The 26,513-nt window shown below is 36.7% G+C and overlaps 1 protein-coding gene across 6 annotated transcripts; it reads left to right on the top strand.

The window, feature by feature from the left end:
* Window positions 1–1,035: 1,035 nt before the first annotated feature.
* Window positions 1,036–24,947, top strand: LOC100779994 (plastidal glycolate/glycerate translocator 1, chloroplastic). Of its 6 annotated transcripts, XR_005892490.1 has the most exons (14): window positions 1,036–1,174; window positions 2,733–2,990; window positions 3,194–3,215; window positions 3,287–3,322; window positions 4,331–4,440; window positions 5,255–5,432; window positions 5,597–5,726; window positions 6,033–6,115; window positions 11,646–11,714; window positions 12,307–12,374; window positions 12,545–12,651; window positions 23,561–23,873; window positions 23,974–24,594; window positions 24,687–24,947. XR_005892490.1 is itself a non-coding variant. In XM_041017849.1 (12 exons), the coding sequence occupies exons 2-12, from the start codon at window positions 2,862–2,864 to the stop codon at window positions 23,221–23,223; spliced, it is 960 nt and encodes a 319-aa protein (XP_040873783.1). In that variant the 5' UTR covers window positions 1,036–1,174; window positions 2,733–2,861; the 3' UTR covers window positions 23,224–23,254. The 6 variants fall into 6 exon arrangements, 4 of the variants coding, with proteins under 4 accessions (XP_040873783.1, XP_040873784.1, XP_040873782.1 ...); XR_005892489.1 differs by lacking the exons at window positions 23,561–23,873; window positions 23,974–24,594; window positions 24,687–24,947 and adding exons at window positions 17,966–18,086; window positions 23,196–23,251; XM_041017849.1 differs by lacking the exons at window positions 23,561–23,873; window positions 23,974–24,594; window positions 24,687–24,947 and adding an exon at window positions 23,196–23,254.
* The last annotated feature ends 1,566 nt before the right edge of the window (window positions 24,948–26,513 follow it).

Consider the following 26,513-nt stretch of genomic DNA (forward strand, 5'->3'; position numbering starts at 1 on the left):
TACTCCCACCTCGCTCACCCAAACTGTCAGTCTCTCTCTTTCCACGTGTCACTCCTTCTCATGTCTCCCCTAAGACTTGTTTTGTTAAACTCTTCTAGAAGAAAAACATAAAATAAAATTTTCTATAAATCAAAATTAACTGATATGACATTTACAAATTAGATGATAATTTAAGGCTTTAAATATCGCAGTCGCATTAGCGGCACAAATTGCAGATAGTTTTAAGAAAACCTAAACCTTAACATTGCAGTCCAAATCATGATCCTGCATCTTTCTTTAAAACTTGTTTGCTTATCAAAAAATTAACTTTAGGCATTTATTAAATTTATTTTTTGAAATAAGTGAATAATTTTAATAAAATAAACAATTTTATATTTTTTAATGTATTTAATTAAATTATTTATGTTTTAAAAAATAATTTTTTTTACTTATTTAAAGAAACAAATCTTATATACTTTTTAAAAGGTATTTATATAAAAAATACATGTTTTAAAGTTAATTTTTTTAAGTTTAAACAAATTTATTTATTTTAATAAAATTAAGTAATTTTTTTTAGTGTATTTATCTAACATGTTTCCTAAAAAAAAAAAAAACAGATTTTTATATATTTTAATAAGAAAATCTTATTTATTTTTTTAAAAATACTTATATAAAAAATGGTTTATTTAAAGTTATTGTTTTTAAGTTTAAAAAACTGGCTTATAAAAAATTCATGTCATTTTTTTTTTCTTATTTTCCTTCGCTATCCAAACATAATGATATACTCTAATTTTGGCGTATCATTAGTCGTGATGTGAGATCTCCGATAACTTCGATCAACAGCCGTATGAGTATGAGTGTCTCTGTTTTCTTTTTCAGGTGTTTGGGGTAATCCATTTGGCGGTGTCCCTGGGCCTCATTCTGGCGGTGGACAAGTTTCTGAAGCAAGCGTTCGTGGCTGCTGCAATCAAGTTCCCGAGCGCGTTGTTTGGTATGTTTTGCATATTCTCGGTTCTGATTATTCTCGACTCCACCGTGCCCGCCGCCGCCACGGCGTTCGTGAGCTTCTTCGTGCCCGCGTTTATGTTTATACAGAGATGGCTCCCTCTGTTCTATGTTCCTTCTCTGGTGGTCTTGCCCCTTGCCGTCAAAGATATTCCCGCTGCCTCCGGAGCCAAAATTGGCCTCATTTTAGGTTAATGCTTCTTCTGCCTCTTTCTACTATTTATCTGTGGGTGAGTTTGTTTAAATTTATGATAAGTAATTTAAAATAATCATTAAAAAAAACGCTAATTTTATAAGCAGATATGATTTGTTTCTAAACATAATTTTTTAAAGCAGAAATAGCTTAGACAAATAGACTAAAAAACCAAAAAACTGCTTATTTTATTAAAATAATATTTTCTTAACGAATAAGTTGTGGCTCTATATTTCTCGTTTCCTTTGTTTATATGTTTCTTGTTGCTCAAGCTAAACTTTTTTTACTGCATCTTTCAAGTTGCCGAAGCTGCGCCACGTTTTTTCTTCTTTTTTCTATTCTCAAGTTTGGTTTATTTAGGCTTAAATACTTTTTTACTCATTTAACGTTTCTTTGTTTTTTGTCCTTGCAAATTTTTTTTGAGTCCTTGCAAATTATTTTTGATTTGTTTTAAGTCCTTAAGGCAATTTAGATAACGTTTTTTTCACTGTTCAAAGCGTTATCTAAAGTGTCTCAATGATTAAAAACAAAACAAACATAATTGGTAAGGACTAAAAACAAAAAATAATTTTACAAGGACAAAAAACAAAAAAGCGCCAAATTGCATGAACTAAAATGTATTTAAACCGTTCATTTATACACTGTTTGGAATAAGCTTCTCTATTAGTAGGAAAAGAAAATGAGAGGAAAAATGAAGTTTATTTTTGTAAGCTAAAATTAGCTTATGTAAAAATTAAAATCAGTTTCGAAAAAGTTAAAATCATTTAGCTTCTTAAAAAAGCTGATGAATAAACTAATTTTATCTTCATTTTTCTGGAAGAAACTTGTTTAAAGTGGCACTAGTGCAGTCAGCTATTTAAGGACTAAACTACTTTTTTGTTCTTGAATTTGTAATGCTCTATGCGATTAGTCCCTCAAATTAGGTAAATTTGAAGCAGAAAAAAAGTTAAAAAAACTGGTTTTGGCGACTGGGAATAAGTTGATAATTGATACACCTGAAGGGACATAGGCACTTAACGGGCCAAATCAGAACTATCTATGTTGTTAACTGATAGGCGTCAGGTTTTCGACTAGCAGGATTGATGGATACCAAATTGAGTTTTTTGTATTGTTTTGAAGTTTAGCTAATTTCAGGGACTATCTGGATATCACATCATAAATTCAGGAATCAAAATGGTGATTTACTGGATAATCATTAGTAGGATGTAAATAATTAGACTAGTTAGTATATAGTCAAATTAGTACGCATGGTAGGAGTTTGGGGACTGATTTGACCTAGGTAACACATTCAAGGACTAATAATGACTGATGAAATGCAACCTTGAGTGTAATGTTCATAATTTAGGGACTAATAAGTGACCTGTATTTTCTGGGGACTAATTTGATTATTTAGAGTTAATTATTAGATAATCTCAGTATTTTTTCATTAACTTTGTTTGACATTTTAAATTTTCAAGCGATGAATTGTCCCATCTCTGCCTTTTCCGCGTCTTTTGTATGATGAGCCTAATGTTAGTACATGTTAAAGATTCCTGATATTTATTATGTTGTTCAGTTGGAGGATGGCTGGCTACATTTTGTGTTGCTGGTTACGCGGCTATCGCAGTTAGAAAAGCTGTGAAAACGGAATTGGTAGAAGCTGAGCCTATGGGAAAGCCTGCTCCATTTTCCTTGAAATGTGGACATGGACTGCTGTTCTCCTTATATCATTTGTATCTGCATTATTTTACCCTACAGCACTGGGTACAAGTGCCAGAACATGCCTTCCATTTTTGCTTGCAGCTTCAGTGTTAGGCTACATGGTTGGCTCTGGGTAAGTATTTTCCTTTACACTGCTGCTTATACACGCGGAAAATTGCTTTTTCCGATGTATGGGATTTCTGATGAAAAACCATTGAAAAAAAGAGTGTTCTTGTACACATGGTAATGCTATTAAAGTTTTATTACACACTGTTATGGTTTGGAATTTTTATCTTTACTAGAAATTGACTTATTGTTGCTATTTTTCGTTTCCAGGTTGCCACCAAATGTGAAGAAGGTCTTCCATCCTATAATTTGCTGTGCATTATCTGCAGATCTGACAGCATTTGCTTTTGGGTATTTTTCCAGGTCAGGGCTTGAACCTGTGCTTGGTATGGTTACAAGGTAACTATTTAATTACTATATTATGTAAGTTTCTTTGAATTTGGTTGCTAACTTCAACTAGGAAAAGACACTTAAGATTTAAATTACTAGTTTGAAACTTATTCTGACTGTACTGTGTACATACATACCTTATGATTTATGATAATTCTTTGAAGTTCACTGGCAAATTGAGTAGAGTAGTGAACTGTTTACTGTTCAAATCAGGTTTGTAAAACCTTTTACTAGGACAATGAGGTATAAAATGACTTTCTGTTAAGATTAAGGTAATCTTCAGCTAAGCTCAACTGATTTGGTTTGATATACAACCTGAAAATTATAATAGTGTAAAGTTATCACTAGAGGGCTTTCTGTTTTATGTAGCCAGACAGTGTGATGGAAATCTATCACAACTTTCTGTTTTATGTAATGATATAAATTTGTTACAACTTCTATCAGTCTTTTTACTTATCATGTTTGAATATAAAAGAGCCTATAAACTTCCGATTTTATATTAAGGTCTGTTTTAATTTTTGTTCTGCCTAAGACGTAATAGTTTAAATTTTTTAATCCTTCGTTGTGCAAGAACTTTTAATAAGAACAGTCCCTACTACATCCTATCAAGATATGGGTAACCAACAACATGCACCCTCATGTCCCTAACATCCATGAAAAAGCTCCCATCTTCTGCATCTTGCACCCAGATGTAATGTATCTTTATCGTGATACAATTTGTGTTCATGTTGCTTCTCGGATGTAGCTGAAACCATTAGCAGACAAAAAGATTTTCAACTCAATAGGGAATGATCTTAGTTCAAGAATAATTATGAATTATAATGGTTCAGCTGTCTAGTTGCATGGAGAGTACACCTGACCTAGCATTTAATTTCAAATAGTTTTTTTCTTTTGCTCTGTCATGCACGATATGGTTATTCTCTCTGGTTCCCTCTTCCAATGCAATTCTTTTATTAATGCGATTTAAGCATAATGAACTATATTTGTTTCTGTTGATTCTTCTTTCTACTTTCGTAGGATATTACCTTACAAAGGCATCCTCTAATCCTGGAGCTGGCGACATTTTAATGGGATTTTTGGAATCTGTTATTCTCTCATTTTCCTTCTCTATGTTTAAGCAAAGAAAGGTAAACCTTCAAAGTTTCTCAGCATATAAAAAATTAAGAAGATGAATAAAGTATGTTCTCATTGCTGTCAGTTGCTTTTGATGTTTTACGCTGTTAGATAGATTGCATATAAACTTATACTCGGGCAATGTTTAATATGTTATGTTATTACTGAGTACAGAGTAGTTAATGATATGCAGTAGTAGTTCAATAAGACAATCTAACAGTACTTCATGTCAATGTTTTTACTTTTTCACCAAGTAAGCCTTGCTGTCTTCCTCGGAATTATGAGTGTGGATTGGTGACAATGACTTCATTTTGAATAGTTTGACCCTTTGACACTTTAACTGGATTTCATAAAACTTGAGTACAAGTGCATAATAACAATATTGTATTATCTTATTGCCATGATGCTAAGCTAAGCCACTTGGGTTGGGCTAATGATGTGGGGTTTTGGTTGTTTGCAAAAGGCATCTTTTTTTGTATGGTAAGTTGTACCAAATGATGTCTAGATGTTAGAAGCATATCTTATTCTTTTTTTTTTCTTTTTTAATTTCTTGCTGAATTAGCAAATACTCATGGAAGGTAATTGGAATAGTCATTCACTTAAATGGAGTTTCTTTTTGCTTAAATGCATATGAATTCAAACTTGGAGAGCGTAGAGCTATAAACATATTATTTCCTTATACACATGATGTTCCACTCGGCAGTCGTTAGCTTGATATATACCCCCAACCAAATACTAAACATGTTTTGAAAAGTTTTTTTGGCATCCCATATGAAATGATGGATAAGTCATTATATCATTAACTATTGATTTGTCGATCATTTTCAGCTTGTGAAAAGACACGCAGCTGAGATTTTCACCTCTGTCATCATCTCAACCTTATTCTCACTGTACTCAACAGCCTTTGTTGGACGTCTTGTTCAATTAGAACCATCTTTAACTGTGTCCATTCTACCCAGATGTATCACAGTGGCATTGGCCCTCAGCATTGTATCCTTGTTTGACGGTAAATATTATGCTCACACTGCAACCATTTATCCCCATAAATCCATAATCTTGTCTACGCTGGAACTTGACCAGAGTTGTGGACCAAATCCAGAGGTCACAACACAGTCTTAATCTGTTTGTTTGTACACCGTTCTATCTTTGAAAAATTCCCGTTGTATGCAGGTGCCAATTCATCTCTCACAGCAGCTGTGGTTGTATTAACTGGTCTGGTTGGAGCAAATTTTGTGCAAGCAACACTCGATAAACTCAGTTTTCGAGATCCAATTGCTCGGGGAATAGCAACTGCTTCTAGGTATATTCTGTGATCAATAGATAATAGTTCACTAACCAAAATCCCATTTTCACTGTACTCCACACTTCCATTACCACCATAAGTTAAAGGTCACCTACATTTTTTTAAGTTCTGTACTCATGAACAGAGTGGGGATTTTTTATGACTTTCATGGTTCGGTTTTACTTATTTTGAAGAAGCAATTGCTTATTTTTCCCATCATGAGGGAATTTTTGAAAAAAAAGTGATTATTTTCTCAACAAATATACAAAGCATGAATAAGTGATTATTTACTTACTCTTTCGACTAAATATTTATTTTTCACAGTGCCCACAGGCTTGGAACAGCAGCTTTGTCTGCCAAGGAACCTGAGGCTCTCCCATTTTGTGCCATTGCATATGCTCTGAATGGTATTTGGATCTATACTTTGCTCGATACCAGCTGTTAGACAAAGCTTGCTTGCAATTGTTGGCTGAAATTGTCATTTAGGTGTAGGCTGGTGCTATTCATTCCTTTCAATGCCATAATAACTTGAGTGCTTATCTGTTGGCTGCACAAAAATGTATAGGGCAAATTGGGCAATAATATGAATCATATATTCAGTAACACTATTGTGTCAATTGTATAGAAAGCAATAATCCATTAATTTATAATTTGTTCATATTCTATGAAGGAAAATTATCTATGTTGGATTTCATATTGTTTTGGAGGAGAGTTCTAGTACTTAAAAATATGAAAAATTTCAAGTTAAAATATATTTTTTGTCCTTGTTAAATTAGAAATGTACATTTTTGGTCCCTATAAAGTTTTAGTACATTTATTTGTAAAATTGAAATGTCATTTTTAGGCTTGGAACAAGGTTTGGTTGTTTTTGAATTAACGATTATGTTTTTTTTTACGTCAGTTATGCATATAACTAATGTAAATGTATGTTAACGGATGTAAAAAAAGTTATATATGTAGGAGTTGATAAAACAATTTGTTTGTCTCTTTTCTTGGTAAAAACATCGTATAGTAGGTAATGATTTCTTTCTTTTTATAAACTAAGTATCTCGTTTCCATTGTAACACTATCTTATCTTTTGCTTTATGTGCCTTTTGATGTATAAATTTGTAGTCTACCTAATTCTCTTGAGTCTACAACAAGTTTACAGACAAGCTCAAATATGATATTGTCTTTTTGCATTTGTGAAGTCCAGTTTAGAGCATGGAAGAGACCACATGCTTCTGCTTCCCTAGGATCTGGGGTGCCCAATGAATAAATAGATCTGGCTTTGGAAAATTTCCCACTTTGATCTCGCAGGAAAATACCTACACCATAGGTGTTGTATGACTTAAATATGATTGCATCAATATTGCACTTCCAATATCCAGTTGGTGGTTTCGACTAAGAGGAAGGATTTTGGACAAAAAATGCAGTGGTATGACTCGGACAATTACGCGAATGGTTCCATTGATGCAGGAATTGTAGTTTTTGTTTCAATGGATGTTTGAAGGATGTCTTGTGAGTCTAGCCAAATATTGTTGTTCTATTAGGCACCAAAGCATCATTGCAAAAATGATTTGTTTATCATCATCGAGCTTTTTTAGGAGGTCTAAGACTAGCTCATTTGTTCATTTTGCATGGTCAACACTATTCGAGATCACACTCCATAATTCTGCATGTCTCCATATTTGAATAGCTTGGTCACATCCCAAGACGGTGTGCCATTCATTTTCTATATTTGTGTTACAGAAAGCACATAAGCAAGTGCATTGCACACCTTTAGTTTGTAAGAAAGCGTTGATGGAGGACCTGCCATAGGAAGTGCTTGACTTTAAGTGGGATCCTTAGATTCCATATGCGGGTCTAGTCTCCATTTATCCTTGAACCTTGATTCTGAATCATCTCCTCCATTAAGTGATGGTATGCGGACTTAATTGTGTAGTCTCCTGAGCTTGTTAGGTGCCAAACAAGTTTGTCTTCATCAGTTTCATTTACATCAAAGAGAACTTAGGATGTAACAACATGCTTGTCATTTGCATTCAAAATTTGATCAATTATCTCTAGTCTCCAACTACCTTGTGCATGGTTTATAAGAGTATCCACTTTTAAAGATTCAAGACCAAGAGGAGGATAAGTAGATATATATGGGTTTGTTGTTAAGTGAATCCATGGTTGTGTCCAAACATTGATCAATTTGTCATTTCCAATTCTTCATCTCATCCCTTCCTTTACTATACCTATGAAGCATGGATGCTATGCCATGTGTAATTTAGGTTGTGCCCTAACTGAGCATCCTCACAATTTTCATTTGGAAAATATTTGGCTTTGAATACTGTTGTAATTGTAGCACCAGGGTTGGTAGAGAGCTTCCAACCTTGCTTCCATAGCATGTCTGAGTTGAAACCATGGAGATTTCTGAAACCAAGTTCGCCATACTCCTTTCTCATAGTCAGACAATCCCAAGACTATCAGTGGATTTCTTTTGCATTGCCATTTGTTTACCCCGCCAAAAGGAATTCGTTATCCTTTGCATCTCATCTTGTAAAGTGACAAGGAGGAGAAAGACACTCATGAAATAAGATGAAATTTTTTGAGCACATGATTTGAGAAGAATTTCCTTACCTGTTTCAGATAAATTCTTTGTGGTCCAATGATTAATGTGATTCCAAAGTCTGTTCTTCATGAAGCCAAAGATTACTCTTTTGTTTCTTCCGATAAGAGATAGGAGCCCCAAGTATTTGCTTGTGCGAATTTGAGTAGAGACTCCTATTGTTGACATAATTGTATCCTTCATGGTCCTGGATGTATTAGTGTTGAAGAAAATATGACCTATGAAGATTTATTTGTTGATCTGAAGCATTCCCATATGTATCTAGGATGTGCATAACTGCATCTGTCTCCTTCTCACTGCCCCTGCAAAATAAAAACAATCATCAGTAAATAACAAGTGTGAAAGGGGAGGAACCCCTTACACACCTTTATACCATGGATATCCCTTCTATTTTTAGCTCTCTTTAGTAGTGTAGAGAGACCATCAATGCATATGATGAACATATAGGGTGAAAGTGAGTCACCTTATCTAAGACCTCTCCTTGGAATAATATGACCAAAAGAATCCCCATTTTGTTGGATCAAGTGGCCTCAGAATAATTAAGAGGGGGGGGGGGGGGGGGAGGAGTTGAATTAATTATTAATGTATCTTGATTAATTAAAACTTATCCTTCTTAATGTTACTAGATTTAATTAGGCTTTTACTACTAAGTTAAGAAAGTAAAGAACAGTAATTGAAACTTAACCAAAAGTAAAAGCGATAATTAAAAGTGCACAGCGGAAATTAAAAGTGTAAGAAAGAAGACAAACACAATAATTTTATACTGGTTCGGCAACAACCCGTGCCTACATCCAATCCCCAAGCGACCTGCGGTCCTTGAGATTTCTTTCAACCTTGTAAAAACCTTTACAAGCAAAGATCCACAAGGGATGTACCCTCCCTTGTTCTCTTTGAACAACCAAGTGGATGTACCCTCCACTTGAACTAATCCACAAGAGATGTACCCTCTCTTGTTCTTAGTTACAACAACCCAAGTAGATGTATCCTCTACTTGTACCACAAAGGATGTACCCTCCAATGTGTCAAGACAAAGTTCTCAGGCGATTAGTCCTTTAAAACTTTGTGAAGGGGAAACAAAAGATATCTCAGCCAGTTAGTCTTTTGAAATCTTTTGTTTAAGGGAAAGAGAAGAATCAAAAGAATTCTCAGACTGTGTCTTATTGAATTCTTTGAAAAGGGAGAAGGGAGACACAAAAGAATTCAGGCGGTTAGTCCTTTATTCTTTTGGAAAAGGGAGAAAAGAGACACAAAAAGAATTCAGACGATTAGTCCTTGTCAAATTCTTTTTGGTAAAGGGAGAAGAGAATGAAAATATATAGCACACTTTTGTTTTTTGTGAAAGAACAAGGTTTGGAAACTAGAAAACTTAGAAGGCTTTTGGCAAAGAAAGAAGAAGAAGAAAAAGATATTCAAAAAGTATTTTTGAATGCAAGTCAAGGTCTTGCTTTTATAGACTCTTCATGTCTGGTCAAGAAAACCATTGGAAGAGTTATAACCTTGAGAAAAACTTGAAAACCATTGGAAGAGTTACATCTCTTGATTTTTATTCAAAACTTGTTACTGGTAATCGATTACCAAAATCAAGTAATCGATTACACAAAGCATTTTATGAAAGAATGTGACTCTTCACAATTGAATTTGAATTTTCAACGTTCAGATACACTGGTAATCAATTATCAATATATTGTAATCGATTACACCATTTAAAAATCAATTGGAACGTTGCAAATTCAGTTAAAAGCTTTTGAAATTAAACTTTGCCACTGGTAATCGATTACAAGTAATTGGTAATCGATTACCAGAGAGTAAAAAAAACTCTGGTAACTTGGAAAATTTTGAGAAAAACTCTTTTGAAAAACAAAATTGTGCTATGTTTGTTTTTTGAAAAATCTTTTCAATACTTCCCTTGTGAAGTCTTCTTGATTTCTTCTCTTGAATCTTGAATTCATCTTCTCTTGAATCTTGAAATCAACTTCTCTTGATTCTTGAATCTTCTTGATTTCTTCTCATGAAACTTGAAATTAATCTTGATCTTGAACTTGTTGACTCAATCTTGAAATCATTTTCTTGGGCTTTTTGTCATCATCTTTGTCATCATCAAAACTACTTGAATCAACTTGATTCATCATCATGAAGCTTGCTTCTACACATTTACCATGATTGAATAGTGAACAGTTTCTAAGCATAACATCTAGTGATCCATTTTTTTATATTAAAACCCATTTTTTCCATGACAGCCAAGAGATAACTCCATTGTACCTTATCAAAAGTTTTACTGATGTCTACTTTTAAGGCTATTTCCCCTTCATTTCCTTCAATCTTGCACCTTATGTGATGAATTATTTAAGAGGCTACGATAATATTGTCAAGGATTGACTGACCCTTAGCGAATGCAGATTGTTCAATGGAAATGCAAATTTGAAGGAGAGGCTTCAATCTGTTGGCTAGTGTTTTTGGAGATAATTTTGTACAAGACATTGCATAGGAAAATGGGTCTGTAGTCTTTTATGGTTATTGGGTTGTTTTTTTTAGTATTAGGACAATGGTGGTTTGTGTAATTTGGGAAGGAAATAAACCATTTTTGAGCCACGTTAAGGCTGCCACGAAATTGTCCATTCCACAGAGGTTCCAAAATTTCTTATAGAAGGCTAGGTATAGACCATCTCACTACTAAAAAAAAAGCTTCAACAACGGTTTTACCAAAACCTTTGTCGTTAAAAATCTGGTGGTAATTTTGTAAATAGTAGTAAAATTACAATGCCATTTAAAAAAAATGTTGTTGAAGTCAGAAATCGAAGACGATTCTTGGGAAAACCGTCGTTGAAATCGCTAATTCAAAGACGATTTTGTAAAACCTCTTTGAAAGCCAAGTGTTTTGGCTTTGTCTCGCGCCCTTTCTTAGAGTCTCACTTCGTCTCACTAGCTCACACCCTCTCAGAGTTTCTTTGCATCGTCTTTCACTCGTGTCTCTGTCGAAGCTGTCCAACACCACCATTGAATCTTTTTTTTGTTGAAGCTCGTGTGTGGCCTGGTTGTGGTTCGTTTTCCCTCATTGCCCTTCGTCCTTGCCCTTTGCCCTTGCCCTCGCCCTCATAGTTTTTGGAACTCGTGCTCACAATCTCCGTCAAACAGGGAAGCAAGGTTAGTCCAAATTATTATTTTATGGTCTTTTTGGGTTTAGGAAGAAAGAGATTAGGGATTAGGTAGGAGACGACTCAAGAGATTTGGTTTTGGTTTTTCTACACTTTTGGCATTTTAGAAACACAAACAGTTTCTTTGCATAGTTTCTCTGCAATTTAATTTCTTGAATTTTATAGAATGTTGCAATTTTATCTTTTTTGAAGCCCTATCCTTGCTCGTGGAATGCTTGCAAGGAAGCCAATTCACTCAAGAGTTCATTAGATGGAAAATTGGTTAGTTAATCATATTATTGCCATTTTTTCATCCAAATTTGTGGACAACTGTTTCAATTTATATTTCTTTAAGAGACATGGTAGATCTTCTAAGTCTTATGTTATATGGTAATGGTGCTAGTACTCTGGAGATTGTCAATTTAAGGATGTTTTTGTCTTGTTTGATTATATTTAGAAGCAATCATATATATGATCTACTATCTTTACTTAAATGATTTGCTTCATTCATTCTAGAACACAAAGTGAATTGTCCGTATAATTTGATGACTTATTTAAGAAGGCTTGGGATGAGGATGTTCTTGTAGGATAAGAAGAAGACGGTATTTGACCTACACTAACTACATTTTTTTTCCTATGTTTTATGTATGGAAATTCTTGCAGTGTACTATAAGTATAACCAAATGAATCAAATTATTTTAATGAATGTAGATCATCGTTAGATCAGATGAATTTTCACTTCTGTTAGCGATTTTGTTGTTTGTTAAGGTCATTTATCAAAAGTGGAGACTATTACATTGTAAGCTAAAGTTTGTACAACTGAGGTATCCAGTAAAACACAAGAATGAAATGTCACTTGATGATATTTTGTCAGCTGACTCAAAAGGATCAAAACTGCATTTGGATGGATTTAATGATGATATTGGACAACAAAAGAAGGAAGTAAGTGTTATGGACTTATCTTGAATTGTGTTTAAAAGAACACTTAGTGTTTCTTATTATGCATCATGTTTTTGTTGTTGTTTATGCGACAATGTTTTCTCACCTAGTGAGATAAGGCTTTTGTTGTTTATGTGACAATGCTTGAGATAGGAAAGTTGTTCTCTTGGCAGACTTGGGCTATGCGTGAAACATGTGAATGGATTGTAGATTGCTTTCATGAACTTGTTCCTGACATGGCGCTAGAGATTCCCTTTGAATGGATGCATTTTAGAAGGAGGTATTTATTTATTCTAGTTTTCCTCTTATTTTTCATCAGGGTACAACAATCATACTCCACTTATGCTTGAAACTACAAAAACATACATGAAATAATTGTTTCATAGAAGCGATGTAGTAAAAATTAAAAACTAATAACTAAAAAGCTATGTTTGGTTGTTCCTTTTCCCTACTTCTGTCCTGGGTTGGAAAGTGGAAACTGATCCTTTTACTCACATTTTTCTGAGTTGTATGTACCTTCCACTTGTGTGAAAATGTCCCTAGGGATTTTATCAGGTGACTGATTATTGAGGTCTGCAATGTATTTTATTTGTTATTGCAATTGTGCAAGAACTACCACTAAAATTCTGTTTTGAATAGTTTATTTCATACTTTCATTTTATTTCTTATCCTTATTATGATACAAAATCTTTTCTTTCCTCTTTTGTAATTGTTTTCTTACATTCTATTTCTTTCCATATCTAGTTTGTTCCTTTAGATTAAATTCATTTTATGAATTGACTAGTTAGAACTTATTTTTATTCTAGTATTAGTCACATGTTCTTTCATATGTGTTTAGCTGATTGTATGATGATTGAAATGTCATCTACTTCCAAATACTTGAAGGAAGGGTGTGTTGTGGTATTTGGTTATTGGAATAGTTTGTCTTTTGAACTTTCGAGATTCACTCAATGGGATGCACTAAGTAATTGAAATGATTTCACTCAATTAAGTTTAATCTATACATATGCATATATATTTTTTCCTTAACTTATTGTACTTACCAAAATCTGGAGCTGGTACACGTCAAGGTGGACGTGGTCAAAGTAGGCTCTTGGACTTTACACTTCAGCTTTGAGAGAGGTCTTTGTTTAGAGGACAAGAGGGAGTATCGGCAAAACAAAGGACTCTGATGCTAAAATAAGTATATGAGTTAGGAGGTAAAGCGTGTATATGTGTAAGTGAAAGCTCGAGTGAACGTTTGAGAGATAATAAGTGCACCGGTGTGTTTGCTCGTGTGCTGGTGTGTGTAGGATGTGTTGAGGGTTCGATGGAACCTAGTATTTATAGAAGTGGAGTGGAAATGTGGGTCCCTGTTTGTAGGGGTTGTTGTGGCCCTTACAGATAATTATCGGCTTATAGATAATAGCCAGTAGCTTATAGATAATGTTAAAGATAATACGTGGCTTAAAGATAAAAGCTAGTAGATAATTGTACCTTATAGATAATGTGTAGTTTATAGATAATTGAATGTTTGAAAAGAGATAAGGAGATTCAAATATAATCAAATTTTAAGAGGTTAGAGAAAATCTGTTAGTTAGGGAGCTTGACTGCTAAGGATTGGACATTCGTGCTACTCTGCCAGCGCTGACATGGAGGGTTGACAATGCCTCGAAGTGTCACTTATGATGCCACGTGTATTTTTGGACACTTGACAGTACATAAGACCCCAAGCTATGAGTTGACTTGCGGGCGAAAGAGGTTGTTCAATGTTGAAGTATGTCTAATGTTCGGGGTAGTAGCCTTGACAAGTAGGAGGGTGATGAGTTTGTCAAGCCCCAGAAGCATGGACGAGTGTTTGTCTGATGTGAGGTGCAGTAACCTCGACTGATGAGAGAATTGCAGGTCGATGTGGCTTGTCAATCCCCCGAGCCTAGACAAATGTTGTCCGAGTTGCTTCTATCAAGTTGTTTGGGATGAACATGCCTTTGATCTTGCAAGCTAAGTCTGATGTGTTAGGTGAAGGAAGTCTTTAGATTTGACAACTCTTCCCTTTTTCTGACTATTGGAGGGTGTATTGAAGACAAAAGTTACATTCAGTTTGCTACCGCAGGTGTGTGCGACGCACGTGTAGTACTCTTGTATATGTGTCACTCTTTGAGTGGATACATATTGGAGACACGGTTCGTGCGTGAGTGGGGCTGCATTGTGGTGCGAAAGTTTAGGGCGGCACTTCAGCTCCCGCAAGTTATCGAAGAGTTTGCCTCCTCTTTAAATGGAGGGGGCGTTTGATTTTGGGGCACTATCACTGTGATTTCCTGTCTCCTAAATCCTCTTTGCTTTCGTGCTTGCTTCTTGTGATTTTCTTTTTTCCTTATTCATCATCTTCAATCCTTCGAGGTATTTTGTTTTTGATAATGTCTTCATTTTTGTTTCTCTGCCATCAGCATGGGTGGCAGTGATTTTGAGGGTTCAATTTAGCAACCCCTGATGAACCGGGAGGTCATTTCCATTGTCAGTTCCTCCTCGGAGAAGGTGAAGGTTTTGCATAGTACTGGTGGAGGCACTTCTTGCCTTCATAGGCTTGTAGGATTGATGACTTCCCTTTCTTGAGGGTGGCATCGGGTAGTCCACCCTTCTTCTTTATGTATAGGTGCTTGTTTGAGGTCTTGGGGCTTATTCTCCCCTTGACCATCTTCCAATGTGCTCTACTTGAGTGCTTGAGTGTGGCTTCTTCTTAGCTCCACCCAAACAGTTGGGTAATGGTGAGAGCTTTCGAAATTTTGTGCCCCTTCTTTAACATCTGGCCTAGTGTGTCGGTCTTCTTGTACTTCTTCCAGATGAAACTGGCAGGAAAGATTGATTGGGTCTCCTTGAACAGCATGTCCAAGAAGTTGTTTCAATTTGACTCGAACATCTTTTGTTGTTTCAAGGACCATTTCTTCAAGGTCCTAGACTCGAGTGTCGTGGTTAATGGTTTGCCACTGATGCTTAACAAGGACGGGGAACCTCGCTTCTATTCTACTGGCAGGTTGATCCCACCAGGTTTAAGTCTTTTGATGAAGACCTGTTGACCCTCGCGGAGAGGGTTGATAAGGCCATCTTGGAGCAACTATCGGCCTTGTTGGGCGTGTGAACCATTTTGTCTCTTCCCTGGCAAGTGATCTCCTCACTGCCTTGGACGGTAAATGTTTTGTCTTGCCTTGTTTTCTTATGTATGTACTTACATTGAGGTTTAAACTAACACTTGCTTGTGTTGTTGTTGCTCTTTTTCCAGATATTATGGGTGACTTCTCGAGGAGGCAACTCATTAAGTAAGTTAGACTTGCAGATGGGACTATGCCACCGTCTATTGTCACTCCCACTAAAAGGGGTCAACCTACTGTTGAGGTTGGCCTTGCTGTTGTTAGTACTGTTGAGATTGCTCCCAGTGCCACTTCCTCTGTATTGGCTAAGAGGAAGTGGGATGATAGTGCTGGGCTGTTTGGCTGAAAAAGTTGAGGGCTCCTTCGAGCCTTCATGCCCTGAGGCAAGCTGTAGGGTTGACGCCTAGTGCGGTTCACCCTTTGGTTGTGCAAGATGTGCCTTTAGCTTCAACAACTGTTGAGGCTCTTGCTGTTGTGATTGTTTACAAGGTCACTCTTCTTGTTGTCGAAGTGAGTGCACCAGCTGCTTTGGTTGGTTCTGCTGTGGCGCCCTCGTCAACCATCGCTGCATCTTTATTGAGTGTTGGTGTAGTGACAACCAATGCCCCTGTGGCACCTCCTCCTTCCTCTTCGGCTCCAATGGTCCCTCCTTCCACTGCATTGGCTTCACTTTCCACTTCTTCTCACCCCCATGTTTCCCTGGATCACATCTACACTTTCAATGATGCTAATTCCTTATGGGCCATGGGGTACAAACCCGAATAGAAGACCCCGATTGGCTTTGTATCGACCATTGATAAAAATCTTATCAGGTCAGTTGGGTTCCAGTATGCCACAAATTTTTCCAAGGTCTTCCTTCAATGGAGTCTTGCAATCCTTGAAGAAAATGGGCAGCGACATCAAGAGATGTTGAGCAAAGTGACATTTTTGGAGGCCGAAGTTGCCAAATGGAGGGCGAATGCTTGCACTATTTGGAAAGTAGAGCGCCCTAAGGTAGCTAGTGCCACCATTGCTTTTGATGAGGCTGGGAGGTCAAACCACCAACTATCTTCTAAAGTTGGTAGTGTGTTGGTCAAGTTGCCACGCACCATGTTGGACGATGATGAACTATCCAAACGTTGCAAGGACTTGTAGGAAGAGAAAAAAAACTGGGCTGCCAGGGTGGGGATGTTGTGGTAGAGAAGGACGAGCTTGCCAAGAAGGTGGTAGATCTTGATGCCCTGTTGATTGAAGGAGTCACAGTCCATGCTGGAGAAGTTCGAGCTATGGGCTGCTAGAGAGAGGGAGGTCAGTAAGAAGCTTAAGGAGGAGCTACTCATTTTCAAGAAAGAGGTCGTGGAGCAATATGAAAAAGGCTTCAACAAGGTTGTCAGGCAGGCCGAGTTTTTTAGGACCTTGACTTAGGTCTCTTTGACCCTTTTAAGGACGTGAAGAATGGTGTTTAGCATGACGAAGACAATATTGCTGCTGAAGAGGAGGCCGGTGAGAAGGAGCAGGGTACTGAGTTTATGATATTCGGGTGTATTGAATTAAGATTTCAAATAATTTTTTAAAAAAATTCTTATAAAAACATTTATGATATTCAATCAGGATTATTCAATTATATAAATGAGTCTTATGATATTCAATTAAAATTTTTAGAATTTTTTTAAGAAATCAATAAAATCTTGTGGTATTTAATTAAAAAAATTTATAACTTAAAAAAAGTCTTTAAATATTTAAAAATATATAAATTTCGATGAATTATTTTTTAAGATGAATTTCAATAGATTTTATCTGATTTTTTTAATAAAAAATACCCATAAAATAATCTCACAAAAAATCTTAAGATTTTCTTGAGCTCTTTTTCTTTGTTTTTCTTTTGTTAGACTACCAATTTTTCCTATTTCTTACCACACATAACTTCTCTCCTTATTAAAGATAATATAGAATTCCTCATAATATTTTTGCAAAGAACATCGTTTTGAAGAAATTTCAGTAAAGGAATTCATGTGACAATAGCAAAGTAATTTCTAGCTTTCCTTATAGTTTGTTCAACTGCACAACTAGTAGTAATTGAAATTAGTGTAGCAAGGCTTTATAGTTTATATTTGAAGGGCTCATGTTGTTGAGGTGTTGTTGGGCTTTGTTGTTTCGATAATCATAGTTATTGAGGGTGGGGTTCTGCCTTTGTGATTATGCAGCTCCCATGGATTTGTGTTTTATTTTTTTCTGCTTTGTATTTGATGGGGTGGGCTTTGTTTTCAGTTTCTCCTTTATAATGCTTTTACCAGTACCTCTTGTACCTTAATAAAATTCTTTGGCTGATGCTAGGTGCACCTAACACTTAAGGGGAAAAGACTAAAATACCCCTGACATATTTTTAAAAATATTAGTGCACCCAACACTTTTTCTTCCTTTCGCGCCTCGTCTCTTCTGTTTCTTCTTCCTTCAGTGAGTGCACTTTGTCTTCTTCTGCGCTTTCAACAGCTGCTGGCGGCGTGGTTCTTGGGCCCGTTCTTCTTCTACAGTGTTGGCGGCATGGTGGTGGTGATCTTCACCTTGACTTTGCGTGTTCTTCTTCTGTTGGTGCTGCTCCATCGAGGTCAAGGTAAGCGTCTTGTCCCTTTTGATTTCATGCTTCCATTGTTGCTGGTTTAGTGTAGTTTGTAGGGATTTAGTTGATTCACATAGGGATTTAGATCATCTGTAGTTGTGATAGCTTAGGGTATAGATGATCTGCAATAGGAATTAGATGTCCGTAATGAGTTTTGCGTCGCAACATGTATACGAATCAACTTGATCCGTATAGATTTATTTTAATTTAAAAAAATGTATAATTTAACCTCAGCTTCAGTGTTTTTAACCTCATCTTTAAGAAATGCTTTAAGGCTTTCTAGTGTTTTTAACCTCAGCTTCAATTTATCCTTAGGAAAAACACAAATAACATTAGTTATTGCAAAAAACATTATTTACATGCTTACAATTGTGACTCTGCCTTTGCTGTTATAGCTAGCTTATCTTTCAAACGTTGCATCTTTGTCTATATATGCAAAGACATAATTGATCATAAATTTTTCTTTACTCATCTGCAACTTGCTCTATAGTTCTTCTCCCATCACATTTAACAAATCCTTCAACTATCCATTGTCAAGTTAAACTTTTGTGATTAATGGAGTAGTCCTCTGGATATATACCCAAATACAAAAGGCATGGTTTCAAATAGTAAGGCAGGTTATCATAACTAAGAGACAAAATCTTAGTTAAACTAGTTAGATGGGCATTACGCTGCAACTCCAGGTTTAGATTTTGGTTCACCTTTTGCCATTCAAACGGTTTTAGATTTTGGTTCACCTTTTGCCATTCAAACAGTTTTAGATTTTGTTGACAATAGACCACAAATGGCCACAATCGCCAAAGGTAGCCCCTTACATTTTCTAACAATATTGTTTGACATACCTTGAAGCTCTTCTGGACATTTCCCACCTAGCTCAAATCCTACAATTCATCTCTTGGCAATTCAAATCCTACAATTTCAGTTACCTCAAAAAAAAGGAATTCATTTTGCTTCACCCAAGTTCTTATTCCATCATTGGTGTTTGCTTCATCTGTAGCCCTTCTATCTGCATCTTTGAGGAAGGCTTGAATGCTTTCTAGTTCATCTTTAATGTCTGAAAAGTCTTTGTGGATGCCTCTTAGCAGCTTTTCTTTGTCCGTTAGGATTTCATAAACTTCTCCTAAGGCAAAAGATACTATTGTTTCTGCCATTTCACTCTTATCTCATATTGCTACTCAGCAATTATGCTCTTTTCATATGTATCAAGTCATAGGTGATTATGATGAACTAACTCGCTGTAATTTAGTGGGAGTTCAAATCAACTTGGTGGAATTTAATGATTAGTATATAGTACCTCATTCCTATATATGTTAATCTCACCTTCAAGAGGAGTAATGACACTCTCAAGAGGAACAAAATCATCTTTCTTTTGATTTGCATGTAACCTTCTTCTAAGAGTTGCTTATGCTGCATCAACATACAAAGTACACAAGCAAATAACAAAGGACAAAAACCACCAAGCTCTGAACAAAAAAGGGAACCTCTCTAACACCTTGAACTTCCAATACAAGGCCGACAAGCTCAACACAAACCAAGGCAAACCCTATGCAACAGTGATAGCAAGAAGAGACAAATCCACGTCAACATCCCCATTAGCCTCACCCCAAATCAAAGCACCCCCTTCAAATCCCAACTCTAATGAATTATAACAAAAGTTGGTGATGCCACCCTTGAACCACTGAAGCAATGCAACCACAAATGAACACAGACACACAAGGTCAACCTCACTTAGTCTCTAAACAAACAATATGAGAAGGAAAACAAAAAGAAAAAAAAAACAAAAACAAGATCCAAATGGGACAATGGAAACAAATCAATTACCTCAATCTTTATATTTCTTTTCCTTACATCAAAATTTTCATCACACATTTTATCACCCCATCTCTACTTCTAATAGAACTCTGAGGCAATCTCAAAACAAAATCCAGCAGGATCCTCAATGGATCTTTTAACTTCAGATACTGATAGATCACAATCATACACAAACACATAACTAAAGACTGAAGTCCACTTAATGATTATATGTTAATAAAAGGTGTTCTCTAAAACATGTGTCTTCTTGCTTCTCATATGCTTTAGTGCCTTCCAATGAAGAACTTCAAAAGCAATTAGAATTTCCACCTTCAACTTCAGCTTGTCATATTCTTTAGTGCCTTCCAATGAAGAACTAATTTGACCTTCAATTTTGTTTTGTTTGAACAAGTTAATATTGAGATGAATTTGTGTGGCTTAGTGATGGAATTTGTGGTAGACATTTGCAGATCATGATTAGGACTATAGGCTTAGGTCGTGCCTTAGGTAAGGTTATTGGCAGAGCTCTGGGGAGAGAGGATCGTCATGATTCAGATGATGCTCCCCAACGGTGAAGGCCTACAACATCAACACATAGGCAATGGGAAGCTGCCCCTGTTGCCGAGGATGAGCTTGTGATAGCTGGGGATGAGCCAATGGTAGCTGCAGACAAGCCTATGGTAGTTGTAGATAAGTTTGTGGTAGATGCGGATGCACATGGACCTTGTGCAGAGGCTGCTACAAATGAGCCCGAGGGATTTCCAGGTGGATCGAGCGATCCATCAGTGCTTACTGAGTATGTTGAGCATGTTGCAGCCAACATATGGACAGGAGAGGTATTTATAATGTTAAGTATGTTTTATTATTGAAATTAGTGTTCCTTTAAAATATTATGTTAATAAATTGTCTGTTCCTTTATAACTTCAATTTAGGAACGTCCTGAATTGAAGTTATCCTCTCATGGGAGGAAGGTGCAGAAATTAGGTAGGCCTATTCCTATAATTGAGGGGCTAGTTGTTGGGACAGGACTAAGTCCTTTGATCGCATGTTCAGTAGACACTGGCGATCGGGGACTTATATCCTCGTTTGTGGAGAGTTGGCACATGGAGACTAGTAGTTTCCATCTTCCCATGGGGGAGGTTACCATCACCCTAGACGACGTGGTGTCTCTTCTTCATCTTCCCATTGTTGGCGACTTCCATACCTTCCAGCCTCTACACGTCGACGAGGCGGGTTGATGTTGGTTGACTTACTACTGGTCTCAGGAGAGGCGGCCAGGGTTGAGACAACACATTGCCATGGACCATACATACGCCTATTGTAACACCCTGATATATATATATATCTATATATTATTAGTAATTATGTTTGATGTTTGATTATTTGTTACGTTATTTTCATCCGTAATTATTTTTAAGGAAGTTAATTTAGTTAATAGAGGGGTGTGGATAGATAAGGATCTAGCTTCTCAAAGAAGCATGTTGAGAAAGCTTCTCAAAGAAGCCACGAGGAAGCTTCTGGAGGAAGCTTCTCAAAGAAGCATGTTGACATCACAAGACACTTGTTCATGATCTGACCGTTGGGATCTTTGAGAGATGTCTAGAGTGTGCTAGAAGCTTCCGTTCCCGAGAGCATATCTTATTTAAGCATTTCAGCCTTTGCTTTCGTGTAGCTTAGGAAAAACGTCATTTCTTCTTCTTTCTTTCTTCCAAATCCATTTCTAAAGTTCCAAGAACTTTCTCCATCACCCACATCCACCATTAGCCACCACAAACCATCATTGTTCTCCATTGAAAACCCACACCGAGAGGAACCCTTCAACCGAAGCGGAATCTTCCAACTTGGCTTGCGGTTCCGGTAGAGAACGAAAACCCTAATCTGACCTTTCGTTTTCTTTCGAGAGGCTTGCATGGAATTGACGAGCAAGGACGAAAAGGAATCTTCAAGTGACGCGATGAGGAATCCGCGGGGTAGCTCACGATAGGTAAGGGGAGTTTATTATAAAATTTACTGTTTTAACACCATAGTTAGGGTCAGGGAACCTAGCTATGAGGATATCTGCCTATCCCTGTTGCATGCTGATTTTTCTTCAAAGAAAATTACATTTTAACTAATGGGATGCGATATATATTTGTATTGTGATGAATGATATTGTTTTGGTTGTTTGAAATGTGTTGTTTGAAGACCGTGCGTGTGGAAATGATATTGTTGTGTTTGTTTGAATTGTTGTTGATGTTGCTATTGAGGATTTTAATTGATATGTGATGATAATGATAATTATGATGATATTGATTTGAGATGATGTTGTTAATAAAGACCATGTCAACATGAATTGTTATTATTGATGAATATGTGAATATGAAATGAGGTTGTTGTTGTTGTTGATAACGTCATTGAGATGAGATGATATTTATGTTGTGAATGACATGGAAATACGATTTGTTGATTGATGTTGGAAATGCATTGGCATGTGCATGTTGTGTATGTTCGTGGGGGGCACTGTGCACTGACCTTTCAGGGTCTTTGGCACTAGCTTTTGGCCACGTTCATACTTGGATGTTGTGTATGATCGTGGGGGGCACTGTACACTGACCTTCCAGGGTCTTTGGCACTAGCTTTTGGCCACGATCATACGTCGTATGAAGTGTATGTCATGGGGGGGGTAGAGTGCACTGACCTTGCCGGATGGCCCAGACGTGGGTAACTAGCGTGGTTAGAGAATCTAAGCATTCCTGAGGGGATGCTTAGGTGCTTTAATTGGTCCATGGTCTTTGGCACTTACTTTTGGCCGTGATCATAGCTAATACAACACAGGAAATAGAGTAACTGTGGCCAAGTGTACTTTGTACTAGGGGGCTGTCACCTGGTAGGGAACACCTTTGGGCTCCTAGGCTGATCACCTATGGGAGGGGGGCTGTTACGTGCACAACCGGGTGGTCTCGACAAACTCAGCACAGTTCCTTAAGTGAGAGTGTCGTGTGGACACGCTTAGGCTATTTCCTGATATTTGGTTGTTGTTGGTACGTACCACATTGCATCTTAGTGTTGAGTTAGGTGCATGCATCATTCTGTGTAGTCTTGATTGGGTCCATGGATGGATGATGAGTAATTGTTGGATGTGAATGATGAATATTTGTTGGATATGAGTGTTGAATAATGATTGTTGTGTATGCTTATCATGTTTGCCTATGTTCCTTGCTAATTGTGGTTATTTGGAATTGGTATTGGTTCTTTTATAATAAACTCACCCTTGCAATTTTGTATCGTGTGGTTGATACCTGTGATGATCACGAACCTTGTTCGTGGGAGCAGAATGACAGTGGCAGGGTGTAGAGAGTAAGATTCTGGTGAGGAGCCGTCAAGCCGACGTGATGACGTTGGCGTTATTTTGGGAGAGAGTTGTGTTTTGTAATCAACTCCTCCGTAGTTGGCTTTTAAGTTTTATTTTGTTGAGTTAAGGATGTAAAACTGGAATTTTAATTATATATATATGAACATATTTAATTTTCGTTATGTGTATGACATGTACTGAATTATTGTTTCTATGTAATTATGCATATTCACTTAAGTAATGGCGTGTTGTTGGATGAATTTATGTTGTGACAAAATCACTTCTATTTTCATAATAAAAAATTAAGGGAGTTCTTTTTATAAAAATTGAAATTATCGAATATTAGAGTGTGGATACCGTAGCGACGAGGCGGGTCGTTACACCTATCTTGGCTACGAGATATATATCAGCGTAGATGTTATGCCGGACATTGGACAGCTGCAGCTCGTGCTTATCTTCTTCACCTTCTAGGTTGCACTCTTTTTGCTAACAAGAGTGCAAGCCGTGTTCATGTTGTCTTCTTAGAGGCTCTGCGTGACCTTAGTCAGATTGGAAGGTATGCATGGGGAGTTGCTGCCCTAGTGCATATGTACGATCACTTGAATGATGCTTGTATCAGCACCAGCCGACAACTTGCTGGTTACATCACCCTCATACAAGTAATTAATATGTTTTTCATAAGTTAATTACAACAATGTTTTAATTAGGGTATTTTAGACGTTCATTTGAAATTTGTGTGATTTTATGTAACCTTTGTAGTGTTGGATATATGAGCACTTTCTGTCAGTTGCGGAGTGCATCGCTGATTTGGACTACGACAAGGTGTCACCACGTGCATGTCGGTGGATTGCTACTAAGAAGACTGTGAAAACCATATCTACAGAGACGTACAGGCAGCGTATCGATCGACTCAGGATTCTTGATGTTTGCTGGATGCCTTATGGGGAGCATTGACCGGTCTGAGAGTTTTATTTGATTTCATGCTTTTTCAGTCAGCTCTAGTGGGGGCCCATTGCTGTCAGACACCGACCAGAGAGGGTCATGTGCTAGTTCGGATACGTCCAGATTATTCCTGCATAACTTGTCGATTCATGGGTGTCATTTGATGAAATAGATGATAGGTGGATGCACTACTCAGACCATCTTGCGCCAGCATGTGAGATGTGTGTTGTGCCAGGTCAGTGTGCGCTCGACTACATGGACTAGTTCTTCGTCATTTTTCATCCATTCATGACTACAGCACAGCCATCAGATCTGCTGCGAGATCCACCTGCGACGCATGATGCCTCATTTGTGGAGCCACATATCCCTTAGGTCCCGGAGCCAGCAGCAGCATCAACACATGCCCGTTCTGAGGTGGATGAGCCTAGACATGTTGTGGTAAGTGTTACTATTTGATTAGTTGTATCAAATGTCATTTATTTCATAAGTTATTACTAATTTGTCTAATTTGTTTGTTTTCTATTTAATAGGAGGCTTGTCATGGAGATCGCTGAAAGGTTGGAGCCTCATCTCAACCTAAGGATAGTCACACCAGGCACAGAGACACATGAGGTCATGAAACAATGCCTTAGGATTGCCAAGGGTGTCACGAAAGACCGCATTGTGTATGTGAGGTCTTGACGTAGGTAGCGCACGAATCAACCATAGTTTCTTTACACTTTTGATATTATCATATTTGGACGATGTATATGTAGACAAAGGATCAAGCTGAATGTTTTGATGATGCCAAAGGATTACATGTTTCTCAAAGTTTTATTCAAGACAAAGAAATAAAAGATATTCAAGATGGATGATTAAGACAGTCTCTAGAGTCTTAGGAAGATTACATTAAATAGGAAGGGAATTCCAATTGAAGTAGCAAAAGGTTTGACCAAGAAATTTAAGTTAAAAAAAAGTCTTTTTCAAGAGATTTACTCTCTGGTAATCGATTACCAGAGGATGTAATCGATTACCAGTGGCCAAAACTGATTTACAACAGCTATTAAAATTTGAATTCAAAATTTGCACTGTGTAATCGATTACATATATATGGTAATCGATTACCAGCAGTTTTTGAACGTTTTAATTCAAATTTTAAAGCTTGTAATCGATTACACACATACTGTAATCGATTACCAGAGGAGTTTTTCAGAAAACATTCTCAACAGTCACATCTTTTTATCTGTTTCTTAAATGGCCATCAAAGGCTTATAAATATGTGACTTGAGACACGAATTTAAGAAGAGTTTTTCAAGAACAAAAAGGACTTATCCTCTTAAAAAGCAAAATAGTTTTATCCTCTTACAAATTCCTTCGCCAATACACTTGTGATTCAATAAGGAATTATTTGAGTGCTCAAATTGTTCAATCTATCTCTTTCAAGAGAGATTTCTTCTTTTCTTCTTCTTTATTCTGAAAAGGGATTAAGAGACCGATGGTCTCTTGTTGTGAAAGAATTCTAAACACAAAGGAAGGATTGTCCTTGTGTGTTTAGAACTTGTAAAAGGAATTTACAAGATAGTGGAACTCTCAAGCGGGTTGCTTGGAGACTGGACGTAGGCACAAGGGTGTGGCCGAACCAGTATAAATCTGAGTTTGCACTTTCTCTTCCCTTAAACTCCTTTATTTATTATTGTTTTATATTCATATTCAAAATGTTCTATTTGAATCAATATTTAAGAAATTCATTATTAAGGAAATTTATAACATGAATATAAAGTTAAATAGAATTTTTAATTGGGGAAATAATTTGTAATATCTTAATTCAACCCCCCCTTCTTAAGATATCTGAGGCCACTCGTCCAACAAGTGGTATCAGAGCCAGGTTCATTCTTGTATAAAGTTTAGAAGCTTCAAGAAGGCCTCATCAAACTACTTGTTTCCCGAGGGAAATTCTATAAATAGACCTCCCATCTTTAATGGAGTGGGTTACCACTACTGGAAAACCCGCATGCAAATCTTTATAGAGGAAATAGATTTAAATATTTGGGAAGCCCTAGAACAAGGACCTTATGTTCCCTCTATAGTGGCCGGAAGTGCAACAATAGAAAAACCTAGAGTAGATTGGACTGAGGAAGAAAGAAGATTAGTACAATATAATTTAAAGGCCAAAAATATTATTGCATCTGCCCTAGGAATAGATGAATACTTTAGGGTTTCAAATTGTAAAAGTGCTAAGGATATGTGGGATACACTACAAGTAACACATGAAGGCACAACAGATGTTAAAAGATCTAGGATAAACACTTTAACTCATGAATATGAACTGTTTAGGATGAATGTAAATGAAAGTATACAAGACATGCAAAAGAGGTTCA

Source organism: Glycine max, chromosome 8 (genome assembly GCF_000004515.6).
Source record: "Glycine max cultivar Williams 82 chromosome 8, Glycine_max_v4.0, whole genome shotgun sequence".
In the NCBI taxonomy this organism is placed as follows: domain Eukaryota; kingdom Viridiplantae; phylum Streptophyta; class Magnoliopsida; order Fabales; family Fabaceae; genus Glycine; species Glycine max.

What these genes read in the sequence shown, in the direction of transcription:
- LOC100779994 (XM_041017848.1), top strand. Translation starts at nt 2,862, where the DNA reads ATGGACTGCTGTTCTCCTTATATCATTTGTATCTGCATTATTTTACCC. An exon ending in CTATGTTTAAGCAAAGAAAG is followed by an intron (nt 4,441 to 5,254) that starts GTAAACCTTCAA and finishes GATCATTTTCAG; the next exon opens with CTTGTGAAAAGACACGCAGC. An exon ending in TGGATGCATTTTAGAAGGAG is followed by an intron (nt 12,652 to 17,965) that starts GTATTTATTTAT and finishes CGCTTTCAACAG; the next exon opens with CTGCTGGCGGCGTGGTTCTT.